Source organism: Arvicanthis niloticus, chromosome X (assembly GCF_011762505.2).
Source record: "Arvicanthis niloticus isolate mArvNil1 chromosome X, mArvNil1.pat.X, whole genome shotgun sequence".
Taxonomy (NCBI): Eukaryota; Metazoa; Chordata; class Mammalia; order Rodentia; family Muridae; genus Arvicanthis; species Arvicanthis niloticus.
In genome coordinates this window covers 118,072,690-118,086,959 of record NC_047679.1, presented here as the reverse complement: position 1 = coordinate 118,086,959, position 14,270 = coordinate 118,072,690, and the positions used below count along the sequence as shown (strand labels likewise).

Below are 14,270 nucleotides of genomic sequence, written 5' to 3'. Positions count from 1 at the left end.
TACTTTAAAATTTATTACATATAAGATGTAAAGAAATTATCCATATTATATTTACTATATTATATACAATTGAGATATTTTTTCTATATGTGAAATAGCATGATTAGAAATTAAAGAAATAAAAAAGGACAGAAAAACAAAACCCTAACTGAAAACTAACCATGATAAAATAGATATCTTTCTAAAATAATTCAGAGGAATGAGTATGTGACTCAGGAGGCAGAATGTATATTCAGGATACAAGAAGCCATGGGCTCCATCTCAGCACTACATAGCACAAACATGGTAACGTACAGATAGTGTAGTGAAAGGCAGGGTATGAAATGACTGAATATAGATGGGCTATATATATATAGTGGGATATTAACTCCAAAGGCAGCAATACAATGTCTGGGAGACCATTTCTCCCACCCCTGCACAATCTTCTCTCTCCCCAGTGTGTTAAGTTATAGAAAAGGGAAAGAGGTGCTTTCCATAAGCAGCTGTTCATATAGAGTTTTATCTTTTAAATGAAACAGAGACATACTAAAGTACCACTACCAAGTAAAACTTTTAGTCCTAGAATGCTAAAGTAGATCAGTTAATTACAGTAATTACATTAATAAATTAAAGAGAATAAATATACTTTATTCTGATAATCATTTTCAAAGACACTAGAAAAAATGGTAACATTGTATACATATTCCTGATAAATCAAAAGAATGAAAGGGCATTTAATATAACTTGAAAAAAAGCATATATTAGAATCAATGGAAATTATTTCTGTAAATGAAACACTAACAAGTTTCTAAAGTAAAAATAAAATAAAAGAAATTAATTTTTCTTTATTCAACAAGATAAGTATAAACTATTCTAAGAGTCATAAAATCTTTACTAATGTAATAAGGAAACATCATATAAAATATCACAGAGAAAAATCAAATGTTTCATTATTAAAATAGATATGACTCCGTACATCAGAATTTAAAATACTCAACTGAAGAAATACAATATTAGAAGTGGAAATAGCTAAATATTATGACTGAATACAAGATAAATGTTAAGGATCAGTAGTTTTCTATGCACTATTGACAATAAATTTTTAAAATGCAATTGCAATACTACCAACAACAATCACACAGAATCAAACAATATGTTTAAAAGTAAGCATAAACAGAACAGAAACATGGCCAAACAAAGAGAGAACTACTTGAGGAGATGATGATACTAATTATCCTACCTTGATAGTTGCAAATTATATCCATGAATAAAATGATTATGTATATAGAAAAAATGTAGTATCTTTCATTAAACTAACAGTTACAAAAAAAAGAAAAGGCCTACAATTGCTTAGTGACTACAACAAAATTAGACAAACTGAGAAAGAAAATTATGTGTCTGAACACAAATTCATTACTGTGCCAATTTGTGTCATAACTCAAAAGTTCTCAGGCATTTTAAAGAAATGTTTTAATTGAATTTGATGCTAAAATTCATCTAAAATTACAGATGTACAAAAAGAGGTAAAATGGGTGGAAAGATGAATAATAAAGAAAAAAATCGCTGTCATACTCCAAATTATCAAGCCACTGCAAATAAATCAATGAGGTGCTAACCTCAATAATAGTTAAATACTTTCCACATAACAGAAAAAAACTCACCTATATATTTTATGATAGAATTCCAGTTCAATGTGGAAATAATGACATTTGGAAATCTGGTTATCTTTTCTGGAAAGGAAACTTATCTTCCTATTTCTCAGTAAACCCAGAAACACACAAAAAAGCAAATTCTAAAGATTATAAAGTATCAGTCAAGAATATACTACTATTATTAGAAGGAAATATAGGAGAATAATTTTATAATCCTATTGTACAATAGCCTAATAAAATATAAGGCAAAACCAAGAAAACAGAAAAGAATGAAATTGTTCGTTTTATATAATAAAATTTACCTTTCTGGAAATCAGCACCTCAAATAAATATAGCAAATGATAGGCATTTGCAATTGCCACCTGTACCAGAGAAAAGGAAATTCACTCTAGCATCCAGAGTTCTCTTAAAATTAAATTTTACAAAGACAAATGACACAACAAAAGTATAAGATGTGAAAATTTTCCAACAGAACAAAATGAATATATGTAAAAGATGATTAACTTTATTAATGCAGGAAAATTATTTCAAGCTATTATTTTCATCAAAATTATTGCTAGAAACTAAATAGAATGGTAGCAGCCAGCATGCAAGACAGGCAATTCAATTCAAACACTTAGATGTAGATCTCTTATTTCTAAGTTACTAGCTTATAAAAAACTTGTAAAAGTAGACAAGATAGTTTTAACATAATTATCTTTATAGTATTATCTCTAAATACAACAAAATTCTAGAAGTCTAAGCCTAAAGACACACCATATGAAAAGAATAAAATAGGAATATAATCTGTACTAAGTAATGCACTATAGCTGTCTAAAAACTGGATTTCAGGCTAGCAAGATGGCTCAGCAGGTGAAGCTTCCTACTGCCAAACCTGACAACCCGCGCTCAATTGCTCATGATCTGTGCAGAGAACAGACTTCTTTAAGTGTTTTCTTCTGACCTGTCATACACATATGAATACACATACACACATACACCAACACTAATAATTAATGCAATAGAAAATGACATTCTATTTATATAATATATAACAATATATAATTCTATTTGTGAATCACTTATTAAGATGGACATTAATAGACAAAGCATTAAAAAGAGTCAAATAATTATAGCTACCTCTGTTCAGTGATATTAGGAAATGATGTTTTCAGTTCTTACTGAATATATTACTACCTTTATTAACCATTTAACATAAGCATGTATTTGTGTGTGAGGGTATATATGTTTGAGTATATGCACATGTGCATACAGATACATATGCATGTGTGCAAACATGTATTTCAAGCATCCTCTATGAACAGTTTTTTTGTTTTTTTTTTTTGTTTTTTTTTTTTTTTTTTTTTTTTGTTTTTCGAGACAGTATTACTCTGTAAAGCCCTGGCTGTCCTGGAACTCACTCTGTAGACCAGGCTGGCCTTGAACTCAGAAATCTGCCTGCCTATGCCTCCCAAGTGCAGGGATTAAAGGCATATGCCACCACTGCCTGGCTCGACATGTTATTTTTTAAAGCAGGGTCTTGCCTTACTGTGGGGAGAGAGAACTTGTAGAGCCCACCTCCAGCAGAAAGACAGGGCATAAAGTGAAGCATGGGGTTGCCATCCCACAGTCAAAACTCAGACCCATAATTGTTCCTGTCTGAAAGCACTACAATCATGGAAATGAAGAAGAGCCTGGGGGAAAGAAGGTCCAGCGACAGTCCCAAAGTGGGAGCCAGCTCAAGGGGAGGTCCCAAGACCTGACACTATTACTGAGGCTATGGAACACTCACAAAAAGGAGCCTATCATGACTGCCCTCCGAAAGACCCAACAAGCAGCTGAAAGAGTCAGATGCAGATACTTACACTCAACCAATGGACAGAAGCTGCTGACCCCTGTGGTTGAATTAGGGAAAGGCTGGAAGAAGCTGAGAAGGGTGACTGTAGAAAGACCAGCAGTATCAAGTAACCTGGACCTCTGAGATCTCTCGGGCACTGCACCACCAACCAGGTACCGTACACCAGCTGATATGAGACCCCCAACACATATACAGCAAAGGACTGCTGGGTCTGAGTTCAGTCAGAGAATATGCACCTAACCCTCGAGAGACTGGAGGCCCCAAGGTGTTTAGAGGTCTGGTGGGTTGGGTGGTAAGGGGTGCAGACATCCTCATGGAAACAGGGGTGGGGAGGAGGTATGAGATGTGGAACAGTCAAAGGTGGACTGGGAAGGGACTAAAATCTGGAGTGTAAAAAGAAAAATAAATAAATATTAAATAAATAAATGTTTAAAAAGATGAAATGTTTTTTAATTAGAAAATAAAAAGAATCCAATAAAAAAAGAACAAAAAGACAGGGCCTCTTAATGAGCTCATAGAATCTGCTAGACTGACTGGCTAGTGAACTGCAATGAACTGTCTACCAACCTCCTTCAACAACTGGGTTTCAGATAGACACAGCCATCTTTATGTGAGTGCTGGGCATCTAAACTCAGGGCATTGTGCTTGTATGGGTAGGTACTATACAAACTGAGCCATTCTGTTTTTAAAATAATAAAAATAAATATAAGCCTGGCCTGGTCTCCTTTTGGAAGTTTTTCTACTAAAATTTTAGAGTATATTGGGTTCTTTTCCAAAGATATATGCCATTCCCCATCCATAAGGCATAAATATTATATATATTTTTGTGTAACTTCTCCTCTTACTGACAAAAACTTGTGAACATAGTACCATTCTAGTAGATGTTCTTCTTGGTTTAAACCGGCACCACTGGGAAGTATTTATCATATACTGTACCAGGAATTTTTTTAACCATCTCCAATGTTTGGCATCTGTGTTTTTGTAATGTTTTCTGTGATAAAGCACAATGAGGTTAACATCATTTAACTCAGTAACTTCTCATTTTAGTTATTTAGTTTAAACAATATATAAACAAGTTTTAAAATAAGTATAAACTTTACTACATATAATATGTACAGTTTGGGTACTGCACAACTTGTACTGTATATATGTTTATCATAGGTTGTTTTAATAACACTAAAATGTTTTATTGAACTTAATATATGCCAAATTGAGACCAAAAAGTATATCATATATTGAAGTCATAACATAAATGTACAGTTTATTGTTGTGTAAATTTACAACTTATTAAGTGAAAAAATAGATTGCATAGTAGTTAAAACATTCCACTCTGGAAAAATATATAAACACTAAAAATTCTGTTAAAATATGCACCAAAATCTTTATAATGATTTTCTGTGAGAATTTAGATAATTTGAGAATATACTTTTGTATTTTCTTTATATTTTGAAATTTTGCAATAAAACTTAGTTACATATATATTTTAAGAGTGAAATAAGTAATGCACTTTGAATACAACTGTTTAAATGTTTTTCTTCAATATAAGGTATATTTGTATGGTAAGAACTTTGGGGGGAAACAGTAAAAATATAAAGAAAAGAATTGCACATATCCTTCTTATCCTATGATAACCAGGTCAAAGTTTCTAATGGTCATTTGTCTCTGATCATATACACTTTATATCATTAAGCTGATTTTAAAACTAGAATTACATAATACACAAACCATAAATATTTTAATGACAAATATTATATATGATTAACACATTTACTTACTCTTTTCCCTTAAAGCTAGAGCCAGTGACTGAGGAGATAACTCAGCCAGCAATGTACATATCTGGCAAGCATGGTTATATTTTTAAAAAGCTAGATCTAGTGGTATGCCCTTAAAATTCCAGCACTAGGAAGACTTATGGACACATAATTAAAAAAAAAACTAGACCAATGAGAAATGTTGGATCAAAAGAAAGAAACAAGATTAATGAGAATGGCTTCTGAAGAATGACACTCAAGGTCATCTCTGGTTTCCACATGTGCATGTGTACTCACAAACAATGGTGTAACTGCACACATGTTCATGCACACACAGAGACACAATCTAGTAAGCTTTTCCCATTTTTCTAATAGCCATTAAGTATGTATAAGGTATCTAATTTTTTGTTCAGAGTCCAATGCATTAGCCACCTGGCCATCACTGCTTTATTAAATTTATCTGCCTTTTCTTGAAACAAGATGTTAGGTAAGCCAACCTAGTCTTGAATTCTTAATCTGCCTGCTTTAGACAATAGAATGCTGAGATTACAGGTATGTGTTACCACAACCAGCTTGCATTATCCACATTCAACACAATTTGGATAAATGCCTTAGATAAATGTTAAAAAGTACAAATTTTCTATGTTACCAATTAAGGCAGAGTAGACAAATGAAGGAAAAAGTAGGTCAAACAACACCTCACACCCATAGCTATTCCTCTAATTATATAAAACTTATCTAAATCACAAGATTATTGTTACAATCAAATAAAGATTCTTCAGTATCACCATGAACGTTACTTCCCTAGGAATGTTCTTCATGACTTTGAAAACTTTCACATCATCTTATGTTTACTTTTGTTTTACACTCTTACCACAACTGGTAATTATTTGTACTTTATATGAACCCCCAAATAAATTTAAACTCCATTAAAAATGCCTGGCACAAATTTGGTGCTCAATAAATATTTATTGATTGAATGAATGGATGAATAAATGAAGTGATAGCACTTTTTCAACTCGAATTCAAAAGGTATTGCTATTTCAGTTGTTATTGTTGTTACTTTTATTATCACACAGATGACTGCAAATCTTCAGATATTACTTGTCTAACTATAACTTTATTATGTGGCTTTTATGTTTTTTCATACCAGCCAGAGGCTTAAGAAGCCACATTAAGAAATGCCTGAGGAGAGCTGAGACTTACAAAAAAAAATAGCTCTCTAGCTTAGCATCCTGGGATTTAAGTTGTAGTTACCATAAAGTGAATACAAGGCAGTGGTCAGGAACTCAGAGAGTCAGTGATATTTGAAGAAGCCGGAAGATCCTGGAGGTCAAAACAAACTAATAGTAAGTGATCTAGATAATATGATTGAGACTGGAGAATGGTAATTGACAAGATATTAAAGTAGAAGGGAAAGTTAAATTTTCAAGCATTAAAATTCTAAGCATAAAGCTGTGACTGTGATTCTAAAGTAAAGTGTATTTGAACTCAGTACTTCACAGTATCCTTCCTTTCAAGCTCAGTGTCAGGAAACATTTGAATGTACTTTCATATACACGAGCAAGGAATGATGGTAGCTTGTTGGAGGATGAATCTAATAAAATAAGGTTCTGATGGTGACAGGTTAAAGTATGAGTGTGTGTGTGTGTACAGGAGATTTTTAAAAAACTATTTTATACACAATATGGAAACCATTAAACTTTAGCTCCCCTCACACTCATCTTAGTTTTCACTGTCAGATATAATAAAGAACAGAGTGGTAAAATGGTGGGTCTGAAAATGGGCAAACTTGGTTCAATTCTAGCTCTTTTATTTACTTTTGTGGCCCTTGGACATGTTACTTCAGCATTATATATCAGTTTCTTCATCTGTAAAGCAGAGATAATAAAAACTCCTATATCAATGTGTTGTGAAGATTAAATGAGTTGATGCATGTAACAATCTTAGAACGGTGCCTGGACAAAGCAAATGTTATGCATTATTGTTATCATTATTATTATTATCATGTAAGGACAAATATTTAAAAAAGACAAGACAAATAGGCATTGTTACCTTTACCTATATAATAAAGATATAGTGTCTAAGTATGAAATGTTCTCATTAAAAGAAAAATTTCACCTGTGCTTGAGCATAATTGACTAGGAAAACTATAATCATTACCAAAATTGTAAAACTAATACATCAATTTCAAATTTTTTTCTTAATACAGTCCCTAAAACTTATAAGGAATATACATTTCTCGATATCAAAAAAAATCACAAATACTACTACTGTTGGCCCACAAAACTTGGTCTGTAAGAGGTAATGTGCTATTAAATATTTTGAGACTAATTCTACTAAAAGCAGAAATAGGTAACTTGAGGTTAGTCTTAAAATATCTGCACTTAGAAAGGCATAGATGGAAAAGATTAGATTTGAAAAATCCCCAAACTAGGGAAATACTGGGAAAAATAAACTATTAAACAACTTTTAATACCTGGATACGGCAGACACCAGAAAACCTGAATGTCAGAAAACCGATACACTGGAGACACTGGGCAGTTGTAGGAAGATGTGAAGATGTTGGAAGATATAAAGATGGTGGAAGATGTGGAAATGCTGGAAGACAGGCAGATGCTGGAAGCCCTGGAGATGCTGGAAGACTTGAAGGTGAAGGAAGACACATATACTCCTTGGAAGACATGGATTTTAGGAAGATGTAGATTTTTTGAAAGACAGATTTGTGGAAGGTGTAGATTTTCAGGAAGACATGGATTTTCAGGAAGACTTGGATTTTCCAGAAGACGTGGATTTTCAGGAAGTCTTGGATTTTCAGGAAGTCTTCGATTTTCAGGAAGTCTTCGATTTTCAGGAAGTCTTGGATTTTCAGGAAGACTTGGATTTCCAGGAAGACTTGGATTTCCAGGAAGACTTGGATTTCCAGGAAGACTTGGATTTTCAGGAAGACTTGGATCTTCTGGAAGACTTAGATTTTCGGGAAGACATAGATTTCTGGGAAGACTTGGATTTTGGAAGACTTTGATTTTTTGGAAGACTTAGATTTTCAAGAAGACTTGGATTTTCAGGAAGTCTTGGATTTCTGGGAAGACATGGATTTCTGGGAAGACATGGATTTTCAGGAAGACTTGGATTTTCAGGAAGACTTGGATTTCTGGGAAGACTTGGATTTTCAGGAAGTCTTGGATTTTCAGGAAGACATGGATTTCTGGGAAGACATGGATTTTCAGGAAGACATGGATTTCTGGGAAGACTTGGATTTTCAGGAAGTCTTGGATTTTCAGGAAGACATGGATTTCTGGGAAGACATGGATTTTCAGGAAGACATGGATATTCAGGAAGACTTGGATTTCTGGGAAGACTTGGATTTTCAGGAAGACTTGGATTTCTGGGAAGACATGGATTTCTGGGAAGACTTGGATTTTCAGGAAGACATGGATTTTCAGGAAGACATGGATTTTCAGGAAGACTTGGATTTTCAGGAAGACATGGATTTTCAGGAAGACATGGATTTTCAGGAAGACTTGGATTTTCAGGAAGACTTGGATTTCTGGGAAGACTTGGATTTTCAGGAAGACATGGATTTTCAGGAATACATGGATTTTCAGGAAGACTTGGATTTTCAGGAAGACTTGGATTTCTGGGAAGACTTGGATTTTCAGGAAGTCTTGGATTTTCAGGAAGACATGGATTTTCAGGAAGACATGGATTTTCAGGAAGACTTGGATTTCTGGGAAGACTTGGATTTCTGGGAAGACTTGGATTTTCTGGAAGACATAGATTTTCAGGAAGACATGGATTTTCAGGAAGACTTGGATTTTCGGGAAGACATGGATTTTCAGGAAGACTTGGATTTTCAGGAAGACTTGGATTTTCAGGAAGACATGGATTTTCAGGAAGACATGGATTTTCAGGAAGACTTGGATTTTCAGGAAGACTTGGATTTCTGGGAAGACTTGGATTTTCGGGAAGACTTTGATTTCTGGGAAGACATTGATTTCTGGGAAGACATCGATTTTCAGGAAGACTTGGATTTTCAGGAAGACATGGATTTCTGGGAAGACTTGGATTTTCAGGAAGACTTGGATTTTCAGGAAGACTTGGATTTTCAGGAAGACATAGATTTCTGGGAAGACTTGGATTTTCGGGAAGACTTGGATTTCTGGGAAGACATTGATTTCTGGGAAGACATTGATTTCTGGGAAGACATGGATTTTTAGGAAGACTTGTATTTCCAGGAAGACATTGATTTCTGGGAAGACATGGATTTTCAGGAAGACATGGATTTCTGGGAAGACTTGGATTTTCAGGAAGACTTGGATTTTCGGGAAGACTTGGATTTCCGGGAAGACATCGATTTTCAGGAAGACTTGGATTTCTGGGAAGACATGGATTTCTGGGAAGACTTGGATTTTCGGGAAGACATGGATTTTCTGGAAGACTTGGATTTCCGGGAAGACATTGATTTCTGGGAAGACATGGATTTTCAGGAAGACATGGACTTTCAGGAAGACTTGGATTTTCAGGAAGACTTGGATTTTCCGGAAGACTTGGATTTCCGGGAAGACATTGATTTCTGGGAAGACATGGATTTTCAGGAAGACTTGGATTTCTGGGAAGACATGGATTTCTGGGAAGACTTGGATTTTCGGGAAGACTTGGATTTCTGGGAAGACATTGATTTCTGGGAAGACATGGATTTTCAGGAAGACATGGACTTTCAGGAAGACTTGGATTTTCAGGAAGACTTGGATTTTCAGGAAGACTTGGATTTCTGGGAAGACATGGACTTTTGGGAAGACTTCGATTTTCAGGAAGACATGGATTTCTGGGAAGACTTAGATTTTCAGGAAGACATGGATTTTCAGGAAGACTTGGATTTCCAGGAAGACATGGATTTTCAGGAAGACTTGGATTTTCAGGAAGACTTGGATTTTCAGGAAGACATTGATTTCTGGGAAGACATGGATTTCCAGGAAGACTTGGATTTTCAGGAAGACTTGGACTTTTGGGAAGACTTTGATTTTTGGGAAGACTTGGATTTTCAGGAAGACTTGGATTTCCTGGAAGACTTGGATTTTCAGGAAGACTTGGATTTCCTGGAAGACTTGGATTTTCAGGAAGACATTGATTTCTGGGAAGACTTGGATTTTCAGGAAGACTTGGACTTTTGGGAAGACTTCGATTTTCAGGAAGACATGGATTTTTGGGAAGACTTGGATTTCCTGGAAGACTTGGACTTTTGGGAACACTTTGATTTTTGGGAAGACTTGGATTTTCAGGAAGACTTGGACTTTTGGGAAGACTTCGATTTTTGGGAAGACTTGGATTTTCAGGAAGACTTGGATTACCTGGAAGACTTGGATTTTCAGGAAGACTTGGATTTCTGGGAAGACATAGATTTTCAGGAAGACATGGATTTTTCTGAAGACATGGATTTTCAGGAAGACTTGGATTTCTGGGAAGACAGATTTTCAGGAAGACATGGATTTTTCTGAAGACATGGATTTTCAGGAAGACATGGATCTTTGGGAAGACATGGATTTTTGGGAAGACGTGGATCTTTGGGAAGACATGGATTTTCGGGAAGACATAGATTTTCAGGAAGACATGGATTTTTGGGAAGACTTGGATTTTCTGGAAGACTTGGATTTTCAGGAAGACTTGTGTTTTGGGGAAGACAGAGATTTTGGGGAAGACTTGGATTTTCAGGAAGACATGAATTTTTAGGAAGACATAGATTTCCTGGAAGACATGGATTTGATGGAAGACAGAGATTTTTTCTGGAAGATGTGGATAGGATGGAAGAACAGGAGATCACTGGAAGACATAGATATTGGGAAGACCCGAATTTTCCGGAAGACCAGGATTGTTTGGAAGCCATTGATATGTGGAAGCCATGAGCCAATTCTGGAAGACATAAATTTTCTGGAAGATGTCAATCTTCAGGAAGACATGAATCTTCAGGAAGACATATATCTTCAGGAAGACATATATTAGCTGGAAGACTTGGAGGTATTTGGAAGACAAATATTCAGGAAGACGTGGATCTATCGGAAGATCTGGATTTAGTGGAAGACATGGGTTTCTGGAAGACTTGAACTGGTGGAAGACACTGATGAGCTGGAAGACATGGATTTTTCTGGAAGACATGAACTGGTTGGAAGACCTGGATATTTTTCTGGAAGACACTGATTTTCTGGAAGACCTGGATTTTGTAGAAGACACAGATTTTTCTGGAAGACGTAGATTGTAATGGAAGACATGGATTTTTCAGGAAGACATGGATTCTTCTGGAAGATGTGGATTTTTCTGGAAGACGTGGATTTTTTTTCTGGAAGACATAGATCCCTCGGAAGACAAAGATTTTCCTTGAAGATTGAGATACCATGGAAGACTGAATTTACTGGAAGACTTGGAGGTTCTTGGAAGACATGTATCACCTGGAAGACATATTTTCTGGAAGACCAGGATTGTCTGGAAGACCTTGACAGTGTTGGAAGACTTGCAGTTGCTGGAAGACCTGGAGATGTTGGAAGACCTGGAGATGTTGGAAGACCTTGGTACTGGCACCACTGGAAACCCTAGATATTGGAAACATTATAAGCACAGGATTTTTGGAGACACTGGAAGGCTTGGATTTTGAAAACATTGGTTACTCTGGACATTAAAGAATGTTGCCCTGAATGTTGGAGTACTTGATACTAAAAACCATACACTAGAATTATTTGATATTAGATATTGAAAATCTTATATTTTCAAACCCCTAAACAATGGTATCTATGGATAACAAAGGACCTAGACATATTTATAAATTAAAAATACAAAAATCCAACTATTGAGAGATAATAAAAAGCCTCAATATTGCCATAGACCTGTCAAAAACCAAATAATTTATAAGAATTATACAAAAATGATACAGGCAACCCTAGATATTAAGAGATATAGATGCTAAAATATTTAGTTATTCATATGTTCAGAGTAATAGAACATTTGGCTGTTGTAAAAGAGAGTTCTTGAGAATGTTGACTGAGTTGGGTCAGGGAAGAACTGGTAATAGAAAGACATTACAAAAGTTAAATGAATGTAAAATCTGGGTGATAGAGAAAGGGCCAATGAAATGTTATATTATGAACTCCCAGTAAATGCAGCTACCTTTACTGAGCCTGTTATATACTGGGCTTGTCGATCACAGATGAGGAAAGAACTAATGGGTTCCTGTTCTTAGAGAAATTATTGGCTACTGGTTGATAATAGAAGGAGAGTTACTGTCTGTGGATGGGACTCTTGTGAACCTCTCACACTTCAAAGGATAGTTCTACACCCATGGTCACATGAATGGCCCTGGTTAAACTCAGTGGGTCACAAAATAAAAAGTAATGAATGTAGGGAAAAGACTTAACAGTGAGAATTAATGTTGACAGGGATAAGGAGGAGATTTGAAAGGGTAAGTATTAGAGTAATCATAACAGATTATATATACATATATGAAATAGTCAAACAATAACTTTGATTTTAAAAGGCACTGTGAAAAATCAAGATTCAGAAGACATTTATAGATATAACTGAAAAATACATTACAAGACAGTGGAAAAGCTACAGTTTACGGCCATGAAATAAAGGACTAGAAGCCCTGTAAGTGGGAAATACTGAATGATTGGGACTACATAAGATCTGAAATTTGTAACTCTAGACTGTGAATTACAAGGCTTAACTTTAAGTAGTGATGAAAATATTGGAAGATTTAAGACATTTAATAACTCTAGTGTACTGGATAGATTAGAAAACACAAGCACTAGAGATGATTCAGGCAAGGGACTAGAAAATTTGGGAAAATCTAGTCATTCAAGATATTGTCATTTGTAGAACCTAGAAGACCTGTGTTAGAGACACTGAAAAACAGAAAGGCATGATCTTAGAAATTAGAAGGCCACGTTTAGAAACACAGGTAATATTGAAACACTTATATACTATGGTGTAAGTTCTATAGTCAAAGATAATCAAACCATAGCATAGATTTTTATGACATTAGTACCTCTTCTACTAAAAAGCAAGAACAGTGGCATTTAAAGTAAATAACAAAGAGGAAACAGGAAGTTCAAATAAAAAAGAAGTATTTTGAATGTGTTAGAACCTATCTTCACAGTCTCAATGAACTGACCTGTTTTAACATTTATGGGTTGACAGAATGAATGGTAACAGGATAGAAATTATCAAAGAATATGTAGTACCTTCATTAGAAATGTTACTTTGTTCTAGATCAGGTTTCAGCCAAGACACTCTGTAAAGTATTAGGTTGTTAATATTTAACATTCTCTATTGAAACTACTCAATCACCCTATAATTGTAGACATATATAAGAAAAATAACAGACATGGCTGTATTCTAGTGAAAATTTATTTTAAGTAAAGTATAGATGGGTAGATTTATCCAAAGGGGTATAATTTGCAAAGCCAAGCTCTAGATACTAAATCTAAAGTATAATACATTTAAGCACATCCAATGTTAGCAGTCACATGAGGAGTACAGATACAACATTTTAAAGCCTAGTGGCAAAAAAGATATTGTACAATGTGCTGATACACAGGAGTTGAGGCTGCCAATTGTTCAAGGTTTCTTATATTCAGAGAAAAATAAAATGGGATATACCCAAAGTCCTAGTAAAGAAGGATTATCATCAGAGGCTAGAGTTTTACACATGCAAAAAAATATGGAGATGAAATCTACCTCTGTAGTCTGAAAATACATGGAGACAAGTAAAATGAAGATTATAATTTGGTAGCGCCATCTCACGAATAAAAATATATATGTAAAGTTTTGACCTTACTCACTAGAACTTAAGTAATAGTCATAAGAGATGAGAACTCAGTTCCTTATAACTTAAATAAGGCTTAGGAGAACAGGAATTGGCACATGTATTAAATACAAGAGAGCTCAATCGGTCAAAACTAGTAAGGCACACCAGAAATAGTCAGTGAGTTAAAAAATCAAACAGCTCACAAGGACAATAACAATGGGCAGTCATTGTGGGTCTTATGACAAGGACATATG

The 14,270-nt window shown here is 34.8% G+C and overlaps 2 protein-coding genes and 1 pseudogene across 5 annotated transcripts in view; 2 read left to right on the top strand and 1 right to left on the bottom strand.

Annotated features, from left to right (window-relative positions):
* LOC117694468 (melanoma-associated antigen 1-like) overlaps positions 1-14,270 on the bottom strand; it is a 150,378-nt gene that overhangs the window by 76,205 nt on the left and 59,903 nt on the right. The window lies entirely within an intron of this gene.
* On the top strand, positions 7,782-9,198 carry LOC117695162 (uncharacterized; annotated as a pseudogene).
* LOC117694469 (uncharacterized) lies at positions 8,204-11,168 on the top strand. The gene has a single exon (XM_034485393.2). The coding sequence runs from the start codon at positions 9,482-9,484 to the stop codon at positions 10,715-10,717; it is 1,236 nt and encodes a 411-aa protein (XP_034341284.1). The 5' UTR covers positions 8,204-9,481; the 3' UTR covers positions 10,718-11,168.